We start from the raw sequence: 14,078 nt of genomic DNA on the forward strand, positions 1-14,078 counted from the left end.
ATGGTTATCGAAGGCAGAAGGCGCTACTGCTTGTGAAAGCACTGCCCAAATGCCCCGTCCCAGAGAGTCCTGAGGGTGCGCCAATTTTTTTTTTCTTTCGCTCTCAGTTTTCCGGATCACTTCACCGGCCTCCCCGATCTCCCTCCCGGGCATCGGAGTAGGCCCCTTCCAGAACGAGCGTCGCGCAACGCAGAGAAATGGTGAGAGGCGCATTGATCGCGCGCTGCTCGCATACAGACGAGCGCCGTCGTCCGCTGGATACCCGCAGATATTCAGCAGTGGATTTCGGGTACTTTCCGAGTCCTTGTAATCATGCACGCTCGTCCGTAAGAAGATGCCCAAACGACAATCTGCATCTCCGCACGAGTGCTAATTTTTGCCTCTCACCGAGCTTCTAGGAGATCACAGCGACTAACGAAACGAGGCGTGTGCTGTTGGAAGCGCACACAGTCGATGCTCGCGCTTTGAACAGTGTCCGGCCTGAACTGGGACAGCGCGTGCGACATTCTACGTTACGGTTCATGGCAGCGTATGCACATTTCATATATTATACCGTATGTGCTATTTGACTATTTGACGTATGTGCTACATGACTCGATGCCATCAGTGGTACGTTATGGATAGTGTATTTTGGTCCGGTAAGCATTGGTGCAGAATGCTTCGTACAACGTAGTATATGAAAGCATATGTTGCGAGCAGTAGCGTGACTGCAGCTGTCAGACAGACCAATTTGCCTGGGTGGCTCGCTTCCGCAGCTGGCTGGCGCGCTACGTAAAATAGTTGCTAATTTCACACGCAGCACCACTGGCAGGAGATAGCTATAGGAGTGCCATTCACGTAATAACGAATGAATTAATTAAATTTGCTGCGATTTCATCCACTTAGCAAGCACATGTCGAGCCTACATCCAGTGTGCGTATTTTAAGGTGTGGTCACCCGCAGGGACTCCTGGCACTGCTTAGGAAGCTCAAGTCGACGCCCGACCGCGAGCTGCGGATCTTGTTGCTGGGTCTGGACAACGCCGGCAAGACAACCATCCTCAAGAAGTTGGCGTCGGAAGACATCACGCACATCACGCCGACACAGGTGGCTTAATTATTCGATGCAGTGCGAGCGATCTTCCCAAGGTGCGCGCGCTCATGCTGCAAAACCGACGGATCGCTTTCGCAGTGAACGGTATACTGTATGCACGGTGACGTTGTTGGCACCTTGGTCAGACAAGAGCGCTTCTTATATTATGCGACAGTGCTCGCTAAGAATGTGTGGGTGTGAGGCAGAGGGGAACACTGCAACTGTGTCACTCAAGGCGGACACCTTAACCTATAGCCACGCCAGCCCTCGATGGTCCCAAGGGGGGCCGGCGTGGCTCCCTCCCAGTGGCATCGAAGTCTCTCTCCCTCCCAGTGCTGAGGGCACCTTTCACCCAGTGACGTTGGAAGTGAAGGGGGGGGGGGGGGGAGTGAGTTTAGAGTGCGCTAGAGTAGGGAGCATACATGCAAGCTCTGTTTTAGGTGACTGTTTGGGCATGTTGGTAGGACATGAATGCAGCTTTTTGCGCACAAGATGAGGACGAAGAAGAGGCTGAGACACACGAGCGCAGGGGCACACCTGCGCTCCTGTGTCTCAGTTTCTCCTTCGTCCTCGCCTTCTGAGCACAAAGCTGCATTCTGTTTTAGGGTGGTCACAACACCAACATTTTGACCGCTGTTTATTGCCAAACTTGGAGAGTTAGCCATTTTGATTCCCAATCTGGCTAGAAGTCGCGGCGCATTCCTGATTTTTTTTTTTTTTTGTCACGCTCTGACGTACCAATGTTGGCACGCGATCTATTAAATTTCTTTAATTTAGTTTTATCCGATGCGCACACAAAACTTGCATGAATCTATACTACTAGTTGTTTTTTCCTTTTATTTTAACACATCAAACTTATAATTATATTTTTTTTCTCCTCCATGTCGTGCGACACGTGTACGTGTCTACGTATACGTGTCTTACAAGTATACGCGTTATACACGTATAACTTGTTGCTTTTTATTTCATTTCATTTCATTTCATTTTATTACCTTAAAGACCCCGTTGGGGGGTATTACATAAGGGGTGGTTAACATGTGAACATAGGAAAAGGCAGGTGTTACATTGAAATACAAGTTTCAACAGTTTCTAGAAATTGTGAATGACATGTGATGGCAGCGACATTAATGGGTAGGTCGTTCCAGTCCTTGGCAGCTCGAGGAAAAAATGATGATTGAAAAGTGACAGTTCGTGTTCGAGGGCGAGAAACTTGGAGTTGATGGCTGGTGCGCTGTGACATGCGTGAAGATGATGGCGTGACGTAAGGCGGGCGGCTTAGTGAGCTGTAAAAAAATTTGTGATAAAGAGAGAGCGTGGCGATGCGACGACGAAAAGCAAGAGATGCCAAGCTAGATTGTGCTTTTAAGTGTGAAACGCTGATGTTATATGAATATGAAGAATGGATGAATCTAGTCGCACGATTCTGAACCGACTCGAGTGCATTGATGATATATGTTTGATGAGGGTTCCAGATGGCGGCGGCATATTCCAGTTGTGGCCTGACAAATGATTTGTATGCGAGTAGTTTGACGTGCTGTGGAGCATGACGAAGATGACGCCTCATGAACCCAAGGGACTTGTTTGCTGACGAGATTACGTTAGTAGCATGCGCATTCCAGGAAAGGTCGTGGGACAGGGTTACGCCTAAGTACTTATATGTTAGAACTGATTCTAGTGGGACGTTTGCAATTGTGTAAGTAGACAGATAAGGATTACGACGGCGGGAAATTGAAATAAATTTGCACTTGTTAGGGTTCAAGGCCATTTGCCAACGGTTGCACCATTCCTGCACGTTATTAAGGTCATTCTGGAGAGATGCTTGGTCAGAGATGTTAGTCACAGTACGATAAATCACACAGTCGTCAGCGAAGATACGAATAGGACAAGATACATGCAGCGGAAGATCGTTAATGTATATTAGGAAAAGAAGCGGTCCTAAGACTGAGCCTTGAGGGACACCTGAAGTGACAGGGAGGGGTTCGGAGGAGACGTTATTGACAAAGACGAACTGGGAACGATTAGTAAGGAATTCTTTTATCCATTGTACTACAAGAGGATCCAAGTTCAATCTAGATAATTTTATTAGCAAGCGGTTATGAGGCACTGTGTCAAAAGCTTTAGAGTAGTCTAGAAAGATTGCATCGGTTTGAACGTTGTTGTCAAGATTAACGTGGAGATCATTAAGGAAGATAGCTAGTTGTGTTTCACATGAAAGCCCTTTACGAAAACCATGTTGTGAAGGATGAAAGAAGTTTTCCGAGTCTAAAAAGTTCATGATATGCGAGTATATGACATGTTCCATGATTTTGCAAGGTACACTAGTTAATGAAATGGGGCGGTAGTTTAAGGGGGAGTCTTTGTTACCTGCTTTGAATACTGGAACGACCTTTCCCACTTTCCAATCATCCGGTAAAGTACCTGTAGACAATGATTGCGTGAACAACAGAGTGAAACATGCCGCGGATATATGCTTAGTATTCATTAGGATCTTTGAGTTAATTTCGTCTACACCAGAAGAAGTACATAATTTGTTTTTTTCAATGATTGATAGTATACCATCTACCGAAAATACAATGGGTGGCATATGTGATGTTATGTTAGTAGGTAGTGGAGAGTCCGGAGTGGTAGTTTCTTTTGTAAACACGGAAAAAAATGCTGTGTTGAATATATCGGCGCACTCGGCGTCCGTGGCGGTGTCGCCTGCTGCATTCGTCACGCTGATGGTACGAGCTTCTTTGGGATTTAAAATTCGCCAGAACTGCCGAGGATTTTGAGTAATTAGCTTGGGCAGGTCGACGTTATAAAAAGATTTTTTAGCAGTGCGAAGGGCACTCAGGTAGGCGTTCTCTGCCGTGTAGTATCTTGACCAAGCCTCGGTGCTTCCAAGACGCGTGGCTAGCCGGAAGCGACGTTTCTTTTGGTTTTCAAGCTTCTTTAAATCTCTGGTGAACCATGGCTTATTTTGATTAGTGTGCATAGTTATTCTTGGTATATGTTTGTTTACGAGTTCATTAATTTTATTTTTAAATAGTGTCCAGTTTTCTTGAGGCGAGCGCATATGGAATAATGTCTCAAAAGTAGAAAGGAAGTCACGTAACTCGTAATTAATAGCTTCGTAGTTCCCTTTATCATACAGGCATATAGTTTTGTTAGATTTTGGATGTCGCATGGGTTGAAAGTTGAAGGTGGTATGGATTACTTTATGATCACTTACCTCACGGAGGTAAGTTATGGACGATAGGCTGTCAGGATGGCTGCTTAGTATAAGGTCGAGTACATTAGATGTGTCTTTTGTAACCCGCGTAGGCTCTAGCACAAGTTGAGTTAGACTGAAATTAAGACACACATTAACAAATTCTTTAGCAGCTTCATTGCCTATGATTAAAGCACTATTGTTAGTCCAGTTGATTTGCGGAAAATTAAAGTCACCGAAAAGCAGGATTTCTGCGTTAGGGTGTTTTTCCCTAAGTTTGCTCAGGATGTTATTAAGTTTATGCGAAAAATCAGGAGTGTTATGTGGTGGTCTGTAACAAACGCCCAAGAGAACAGTCTGTGGTGAAGCGCGGCAGATTAGCCATATTATTTCCAAGTCAGTCTCAATGGTTGCAAGCGTGCACGATAAATGGTGATGCGCGGCGATTAGCACACCACCACCTCGTGAGATTTCGCGGTCTTTCCGGAAAAGGCAGAAATTCGGCAAGTCAGCAAGAACCTCAGTATCAGTAATATCGTCAGTGAGCCAGGTTTCAGTTATTATCAGCAAATTACTGTTAGACGACAACACGAGGTTAGACAGAATATCGCGTTTAGGAAGGAAGCTGCGTGCGTTGGCGAAGATTACGGAAAGGTAGAGGTTAGCTCGTGTCGATACCGTAGGGCGTTTCCCGCGTCGAGTTGGCTGCTATTGTAATTCTTTCACACTCTGTGTGCGTTCATCGAAAACATAGCGCTTATTACCCATAAACAGAGTTTTAAAGCGCAGGGAGTAAGGTGCTGATTTGCTTTTTGCGAATGATAGAAGGTGTCTGCGGGCCAATTGAACAGGACGCGTAAAATCCTCGCCAACGCTGAAGTTTGTTCCTTTAAATTTAGGGCCGTTAGAGAGAACAAGATCTTTTGTTTTATGAAAGGTGAACTTCACTATTATGGGGCGGTTACGATTAGCTGCACGATTGCCCAAGCGGTGCGCGCGCTCGATTTCTTTTGGGTCAAGAGTGATGCTCATATGTTTGCGACAGTGGTCAATGATTATGTGCTCCGATTGCGCGAACGACTCTGACCCTGAAGATTCATCAATACCATAGAAAATGAGATTGTTGCGCCGAGAATGATTCTCGGCATCATCAAGACGCGCTTCCAGCCTCTGAATTGTGTGTGCTGCACGGGCAGCATCACTCTTCACGCTTTCTATATCAGAACGCAAGGGGATTAGGTTTTGGTATAAAAAGCAACAAGTTATAAGGTACGGTGGCATGCTCGTGGTAGTATTATCTCACACCAAGAATGTGAACTGCATTAGGCATTGTCGTTGCCTTCCACTTGTACGTAATATGTAAAGGGTGTTTTGCGAAGTGTGCTGTAATAAAGACTGTGCTTACCAGCCTCTTTAACTAAAACGTAGACGTGCCGTGTACTGCGCTCAGACACGCTATATATCTCTGGCTGCTGAGGCCAAAGTTTACAGAAAAAGGTTAATTAGTTTCACGTCACCAAAGGTTGCCGGAAACATGGTCTGTCGGCTGGTCTTTTGCCATTTTGATTCCAACATTTTATAATTTGTCGGAAAGTTTAACCTGCTAACTTAGCTGGCGGCCGCAAGCACCCGTACAAATGCTGTCATCACACTAGAAAAGAGCCTACATGTGGGCTCCCTAGACTAGAGGAGATAGCACATAATCGGTCACACAAATAGGTGGCAAGCAAGTGAACGCCCCACCATCCACTCCATTCCATCACATTCCTTCCATTCAATTCAGCCGCCAAGCAATGACGACGCTCATGCTCCCACCGTCGCTCTAGAAAACCTGCTCGCTTGTCCTGCTTTAGTACAAGTTGGCCCTGCGGCAGAACATATGAGTTTAGGATAGCCTGTGACAAGAACTTCCACAACATCCGCCGGATTCATAAAGCTTCCGTTCTGTGTAAGCTCTATCAGTATAGCCAGTTATAACTGACCGAAATTACCTGCACAAATACTTTTGTGAATCCGGAGCATGTCGCAGACCGTCCGAAACTCAGATGTCCTGCCGCGTCTTGCGTTAAAATACCACGAATGAACAGGCTTTTACTAAAGCAGTGGTGGAAGCGGCCCTCAGAATTTTGGGGCAGCTCAGGGAGGTGAAATAGTTCTTGGAGCACAACTCGTTCTTCGAGCAGATCTGTAATGACAAGCAGTACTCCGGTCCACCAAAATTATGTGTCGAATGAATAAAATAAAACAAGGTAATTTAATATGGGATGTTTGTTAAACACCAACTAAAGATATCGAACGTGTAATTGTTGCCTATAGACATTGCCCAAATCATGCTTTGGGGACAGTATATAATGGGCTACGACAACGCAAGTCTATAGAAGCGTTGTAAAACTTTTATGCAAGCAACAAGTAAAGGTCGCTGACTGTTTCCGATTGTGGCTGCCCCGTAAGAGACCCATGTATTCCAACGCTATCAGGTGCTTTCGATGTGTTCCTATTAAAAACAATTAATGAGGTTTTATGTCCCAAAGCGACGAGCGTCTGCAGGTTTATGAAGGGCACCTAAGCGGAGTTAATTCGGTAATGAACTCCATGGTAACTTTAGAGTGCATATTGTAATGACGTAATTGAAGCCAGTCGGTGTTTAAAGCACGTCCATTCAGTATGAATCACTAAACAAGCACCAGTTTTGATATGTTTGCCGCGAAAATGCGCCATGAAAATCTCTGTCGGTCCACGGAGTTTTGTTCCACCATGCGCAAGAAATGCTCATCGGGAAAGAAGAAAAACGTGGAATGAGAATCTATTTCGGTGCGCATCTTATGCAGATATTTCAAAGCCTCAGCTTGTTTGGTCTTCTGGCAAACGGCCATGGCATGACCAGTGATTGGTTTCAATTCCGCGATTGCAAAACGTGTCTTAAATCTTAATTAGCAATTTTGGTAATTATATGGATAATTACGTGGTTCAACAAATTACTTCGGGCTACTCAAATATGAAGGCCGCACTCATCAAAATGTCATCTTTACCAAAAATAAAGGCCTCTAGTAATTTTTTCTACCTCTACTGGAACGCACGATATGCAACGGTCGTTGTCATCATACTACAGGATGATCATTTTCAAGTTTTACGGAATTTTTAAAAATCGCCTGTAGCAGATAGCATAATTCTTGTCGTTAAGCTGGATTTGTCAAAGAGGCGGACATTACTAGCACGTAAAATCAAAACACATATTAACCTAATTAACTTCTTAATTAATTATATTACGCCATATATGGCAATGTTGTAGCTGGTGAGTTTGCAAGACGCATCCACTTGGAATGTATTTTCAGGATGACACCACTTTCAGGATCATATTTCCCAAAGTCTGGGACAAAATAGATGGGCGTTCCATTTACTTTTGTGCTTCAATGCATAAAAGAGCGCTTTGTTAAAAAGTAAGTGGACCAACAGTGCATTCTTATGGCAAGTTTGATGATGCATATCTCCAAATTGGTGTCATTCCAGAAATTCATTCTAAGTGGATACGCATGACAAACTCACCGGCTACAATTCGTGAATTGCAATATGTACCGCAACATAATTAAGAATTTAATTAGTAAATGTTTCTTAATTATTCGAATATGCATTCCGATTTTTCGTGCAAGTAATTTCAGCCTCTCTGAACAATCCAGTTCAAGGACTAAAATTATGGTATCTGCAACAGCCCATTTTAAAAAATTGCATAACACTTAAAAAATGATCACCCCATATAATAGACTTGATGCCGCAGTAAAGATATGTATCGAGCGGGATAAAGACATGCCCGTACAATCGACATCAAATAATTTATTTTCTCTTTCGAATACCGAAGAAAACGAAAATGCAAATCGAACAAGCCAATTTTTCACACACCAGCACGGCCCGTAACAATGGCGCCCACTGCTGTCATTGCTGCAGGGTTTCAACATCAAGAGTGTGCAAGCCGAAGGCTTTAAGCTCAACGTCTGGGATATCGGCGGCCAGCGCAAGATTCGGCCTTACTGGCAGAACTACTTCGAGAACACCGATGTGCTGGTCTGTGCGGATCTTTTTCTTCTTTATTCAGCTATTACCGCGCGTTCAATGGGGCTGGTTGGTTCATCTTAGAATAAGAACAGGAACAGAGCAACACAGGGCCGCTATTTTGTAGCGATGCCTTATGCCTTATTCTATGCTATTCTTATCATCCACCACACACGACCGCCTGATCCCGTTGATTATGTGGGCAGACCGTCACTCTGACCACTGGCCAAGCGCGAAAAGCCTGAAAAAGCATAGAATCTGAAAAGGCATCGCTACAAAATAGCGGCCCCGGACGAGCGAGTAAACAGGACAGAGCGCTGTCCTGTTTACTCGCTCGTCCTGTGTTACGTTGTTCCTGTTTTTATTACCGCGCGTTTTCTTCGCAGTGCTAGCAGTGCAATTGTGTTTCAGTTCTTGGCCGTGACGACCTTGATGTATCAGTTATTCTTGTATTCCTAGAGGGAGAGAGAGAGGCCTGCAGTTTATACAGGGGCCGATCGGAAGCCATTGTCATTGATTTGATTCCTGGGGCTGAACATGCCAAAATAACACTGGTGCTAAAAAGGGATGCGGTCTAGTGGAGGGCCCCGGATAAGTCCTTTTGCATTTCGCCGCCACCGAAGTGCGGTCGGAAACGAAACCCGCGAGCATTTCGCCTCTCATTTCGTCGACCGTCAACTGCATTGCCGCTGTATATCACCGCCTCCGAGTTGTGTTGTTGCTAAGTGCAAGTTCACCCGATGAAGAGAGCTCCATTCACCTGTCTGCCGCGGCGGTTATATACGTGCACGTCCGCGCGGCAATATTCCTCGCACTAGTCGAGCAGCGCTAAAAAAATTGGGAACCAATTTTGAAAAGAACATCATAATTTATGGACCCTTGAATGCGAATCCCGGGTTAATGTACTTTGAAATAGACTTAAACATGCGCAGACTAACACGCGCACTCCTGTACCAAAATGGTCTGCAATTGCGGAAGACACTCTTCTCGAAGCAAAATCAAGTTCAATTAATGTTATTTACAAGTAATTTAGTAAGTTTGAATTAGTACATTAAATAACAATAATTAAGTTCTCCAATTATATCCAACATTCATGCAGTTTTGCAGCTACAAATATCTGATTGACAATATTAAAGCCGCCTTATATCTTTCCCCGCGTGTCAACCATGTTGTATCACAGTGACCGCGGCGACTCTGCCGAAGTCAGGTGAACGGGGCTAAGCTGCTACCGTCGCGGGAGTCAGGCTGCGCTAAATGTGAAGAGCGTCGCATAACTTCAACCTGGCAGCGGCCGCTGAAGAAATAGCGTCGCTGCGAACTCAGCTATTGGTTGCGCTTCGTGTAGCTCCCTCGCGGTTGTGCGACGACGTCCCTTCGTGGCTCTTATGCGTTTGTTGGACAGGAAAAATTGCTCGGAGAAGCCCAATAGGAAATAAACGGCATTTAGCCGTGAAGGACGCCGCAAGGATCACGCATGTCGTTGACGAATTGAGGCATCTCACCCGTAAACAGCTGTTATGTTCCGGTAAACGCCTTACTAAGCTCTTCTCTTATCTTTTCCAAATGTCATTTGCTCACAGCAAAGGCAGATGCATATCAATGGCCGTGAGCGAATATTTGTTCAAGCAACGAACGATTGCGGAGTCGGTTTCCCCCCCCCCCCCCTTTTTTTTTCGCGAAGTACTTTTTTTTTTTCTGGCAACTTTTTTTTTCTTTCTTGTCCTTTCTTTATACTTTTTCGTAGAGGCAACTTTTTCTTTCTATACCTTTTTCGCTCACAATCCCAGCCGCTACGCCACCATTTCTCCCTCCCCACTCTTTTCTTCTTTAGTGGCCCTCGCCGCCGTAACACTTTCCGCACCTCGCACAGCCCTTCCCTCCATCGCGTCTTTCGTGGCAGACGACCTCATCGACCACGGCTAGTTCCCCTTTTTGTTACCCCTCTCTTTTGGCTGCTTTCTTCATTCACGCACTGTCGATAACACCTGGACGTGCACTCCCCTGTCTCGTTGTACTGCCGACTTTTGCGCGTTTCATTATGTCATCCCGCCTCGCTAATGAGGGTGCCCGCGATGCTTGATTCTAGTTTCCTGTGAAACTTCCTTCGTACTCAAAGTTTCTGTCCCAGTAGGAGTGCAGAATGAAACATTAAGTTAAGCCAGTGCTTGCGTCATCCTTCCACGCGTTCCTGTCTATTTGTACGAAGAGGGAGAGAGAATAATCGTTGCGGTAACGTGCACCAGGCGCAATCAACATTTAAACCTTTATTTTACGTGACCTCCTGATCGCAAGTTCACTGTGCGCACACAGCTCTGAAGCGTTCCTCGTGCAGCTGTACGTGATCGACAGCTCGGACAGGGCGCGATTCGAGGAGACAGGCGTGGAGCTCGCCGAGCTGCTCTCCGAGGACAAGCTGCTGGGAGTACCGTTGCTCGTGCTGGCCAATAAACAGGACTTGGTGCACAGCGCGCCGGCCGCTGAGCTGGCCGACGGCCTCAACCTGCCCGCCGTTCGCGACCGGCCCTGGCAGATACAGGCCTGCAGTGCGCTCTCTGGCGAGGGACTTAAGGTACGTCAACGCCGATGTCTAAAATCGTTGTTATATGACACCGCACCAGGAGAACGCTCAACGTCGTGCCAATCGGAACGTTCTCGCGGCCATCAACACAGCTCAGGTGCTAGCTGCAGCTGCAGACCTGTCCCCACATGCTCACGTGCCTCTTCAACATAATTGGCGAGAACCGGTGCGCACTACTGGAGTAACGTATCCCGCCCCCCCTTCTTCGTTTTTTTTTTTTTTTGTGAAGCAGTCTTTGCCTTATTCTTGTCACTCTGCGGTAGGTAGATTCCTGGCTCGCTTCGCTTTAATAAAAAGAAAATGTGTGACCGATGGTAGACCCGAACCTCTGCGTAAACAGCAGCCCAGTGCTCGAACCACTAGGCCACGATCGCGCGCCTACTTCTCTCGTTCCAAATGCAGCCAGCTCTCTGAAACACTCGGCGCGTGCACCACGTGCCACTTTCTCGTCTTCTTTCCTCGTGAAAACTCGCGCCTTGTGACGCTGTGTCAGACTGCACTCTATCCGAGACCGGCCCATTTTCCCCAGCATGTTACTCGTAGCAGTTTACGCTACGTAAAAAAAAAACAAGGAAACGTTCTGCCAACTTCATTATCGCCCAAATTAATCATGCTTTAAAATTTCATCCCTGGAGTACAAATGCCATCGTCGTTTTAACGTACACCGCATGACGTAGCCATAGGTACGTGCGAGTGTATAACACGTAGTTGTTGATGACGTCACAATCCGTGTTTCTCTCGCTTACGCTCACCCATAGCCATGTAGAAACCAACGATCGTCATGTAGTAAGCTCGTGTCGAACGGCCAGCGAAGATATCCTATACCATTGCTGCAGTACAATCGTCTTCGACGTGGTTGTCGTCGTGCTGCTGTCGTCACACAGGTACGCTCGCAAACACACACACGTACACAACTACTCAATTTACAAAAACGCGATGGTATTGTTTGGGGTTGTGCAAGCCCCAAACAATGACTGATACCCTGGTGCCTACAAAATGCTGCGCACAACATCGATTCCCACAGTGCGCAGAATCTGCACTTTTTTTTTTCAACAGAAAAAGACAGCTATTAAGGCGTGACGTCTCATCAAACGTTTTGTAAGCAACAGCACAAAATAACAAACGAATCCATGTGTAGTAAAATTCTTTCATACACAATTCAGAAATTGTACCTGTATGCACTATCCAAGGCTTTCCAGACACAGTGAGTGGTTTCAGTTAGAAGGTTTGTGAAAAGACAGGGAAAGCGACTGCAGAGCCCTAGGGAGCGCACAACCTCAGAATGCGCTAGCCTCACAAGCGTGCACACAGCAAAGCGTAAACTCCACAAGGATGCTTCGCAGGAGTACAGTATAGGAGCAACAACGTCACCGGCACTCGATTCTGCACACCCTTGTCAGCGACGCACTCAGCAGTGACAGCAACGGCGGAGTCGTCAGACTTTGTTCCCTGTAAAGGGTGCTCTTTGGTCAAAACTGCCTTGCCGAGGAGAAGCCCGCTTTCGGGTACATAGAAAGGAAGCTTGATAATGCATGCAGTCAAATCGTTGAGGCTCTAGAGCAAGCACACGAAACAGCTTCAAGATTTCAAACACGATGTCAAGATTTCATAGCCACGGTGGCCCTCGATATTTTCTAAGGAAGTTGAAAAATAGTTTATGCATAAATGGGAAGCCAACAAACAAAGACACCAAGGAAAACATAGGGGAAATTACTTGTACTAAAATGATAAATTAATGGCCATGAAAGTGTATGAAAAAAAAAAAAAACAACTTGCCGCAGGTGGGGAACGATCCCACATCTTCGCATTACGCGTGCGATTGACCACTTGCCTTTACCCAGAAAGATAACGTACTCATGACGCATGCGGCAGAAAGGATGTTCCACGTCTGCCGCCAAGGTTTGCGAGTGGTGGCGCTGGCTAACGCTCCCAAGAGGTGATGGCCACGTGGTATCACAAACCACTCACGCGCGGGCCTGTCATTCCGATGCAGCGGTTGAAGACCACGCGACGAAAGCTGGCCGCGCTCTCCAGATTGCGCTTTCCATCCTTCATTTTGCACTTCTCCGCATTCGACACGTGCCCAACTCCGACGCGGCCTATTCAAATACATGTAAAACGCAGAAACGCTTTTCCAAGATAACCCCCGGACCGATATTAATGAAATTTGTTGCAATTGAGAGAGAAAGGTAAATTATAATGACTGTTTCAAGCGGAATTTCTAGTCAGCGCCTCAATTTTGTTAAAAGAATTTTCAAAAATTCGAAGTTCGAAAAAATAGAAGCACGAAGTTTACAAATTAATGGCTCTGCATCAAGAACAGATATTGCGGTTTGGCAAACGGCATAGATTAGATCATTAAAAGCGGACAAATTCGATATGTCAATCTATATCTTATGTGAATTCGTTACGCTGTGTACAAGGGCTCTGCAAAAGCTGTATTTCCATATTTCTAAATTTTTTTTAGATTCATGTATAACCTATCAAATTTGTCCGCTTTAGATGTACTATTAGATGCAATTCACATAATTGCAATATCTATTTTCATTGCTGAGTTAGAGAGTTGTAAACTTGATAGTTTCATTTTCTGAGATCTGCGATTTTCGCCAATCTTTAATAAAAATGACGACCTAAATCAAAAATTCTAAACCAACAGTCACTACACTAAGGTTTTCTTTTAAATGCATTAAACATCGTCAAATTTTGTACACTGGTTGCCGAGAAAAACCTATTCTCATTTTACGTGCATTTAGATAGGAGAACCCGAGCTAAAGCTTCCTATTAGGCCTCGTTCTCTGCTGCCGCTTCCCTCGAAACACACTGCGCGGTGATTACCTCTTACCTCCCTTCCCCGCTTATCCCGTCGCGCGCTCAATGGACTCAGCTTCCGGTGGCGCGGTTACAGTGCGTGTGCATGAGTCAGTGGTGTAGTACCACGTACGAGATTACCGCCTCAGATTTTCGAGACATCCCATCCGAAGCCACGCTGTATTAGGCGCCTTTCCTGGTCGAATATGTAATTTGTTGCTCTCTCAAAGGGAGTTCAGGCTCTGTAGCGCACTTATTTGGTCGGCAGCATACAGTAAAGAAAAAGAAAGTCAAGCATTTCGAGTTATCACACGTTTGTAGATATCACCGTTCGAGGATTTCCGCAGTTCATTTTCGCCGTCACTTTCGTGCGAGACTCGGCAA

General features: G+C 45.7%; 2 protein-coding genes across 2 annotated transcripts in view; one reads left to right on the forward strand and one right to left on the reverse strand.

Moving 5' to 3' along the window:
• The window catches only part of LOC142566059 (ELMO domain-containing protein 3-like), a 36,182-nt gene that overhangs the window by 9,583 nt on the left and 12,521 nt on the right, over window positions 1-14,078 (reverse strand). The gene's annotated exons all lie outside the window — the stretch shown is intronic.
• Window positions 1-14,078, forward strand: part of LOC142566060 (ADP-ribosylation factor-like protein 3) — a 26,994-nt gene continuing 12,916 nt past the window's right edge. The window contains exons 1-4 of the mRNA XM_075676790.1: window positions 1-200; window positions 943-1,086; window positions 8,204-8,320; window positions 10,641-10,877. Coding sequence (XP_075532905.1) covers window positions 198-200; window positions 943-1,086; window positions 8,204-8,320; window positions 10,641-10,877 — 501 coding nt within the window. The 5' untranslated portion in view covers window positions 1-197. The remainder of the gene's footprint in view (window positions 201-942; window positions 1,087-8,203; window positions 8,321-10,640; window positions 10,878-14,078) is intronic.

This window comes from Dermacentor variabilis, unplaced genomic scaffold (assembly GCF_050947875.1).
Source record: "Dermacentor variabilis isolate Ectoservices unplaced genomic scaffold, ASM5094787v1 scaffold_12, whole genome shotgun sequence".
NCBI classification, from domain to species: domain Eukaryota; kingdom Metazoa; phylum Arthropoda; class Arachnida; order Ixodida; family Ixodidae; genus Dermacentor; species Dermacentor variabilis.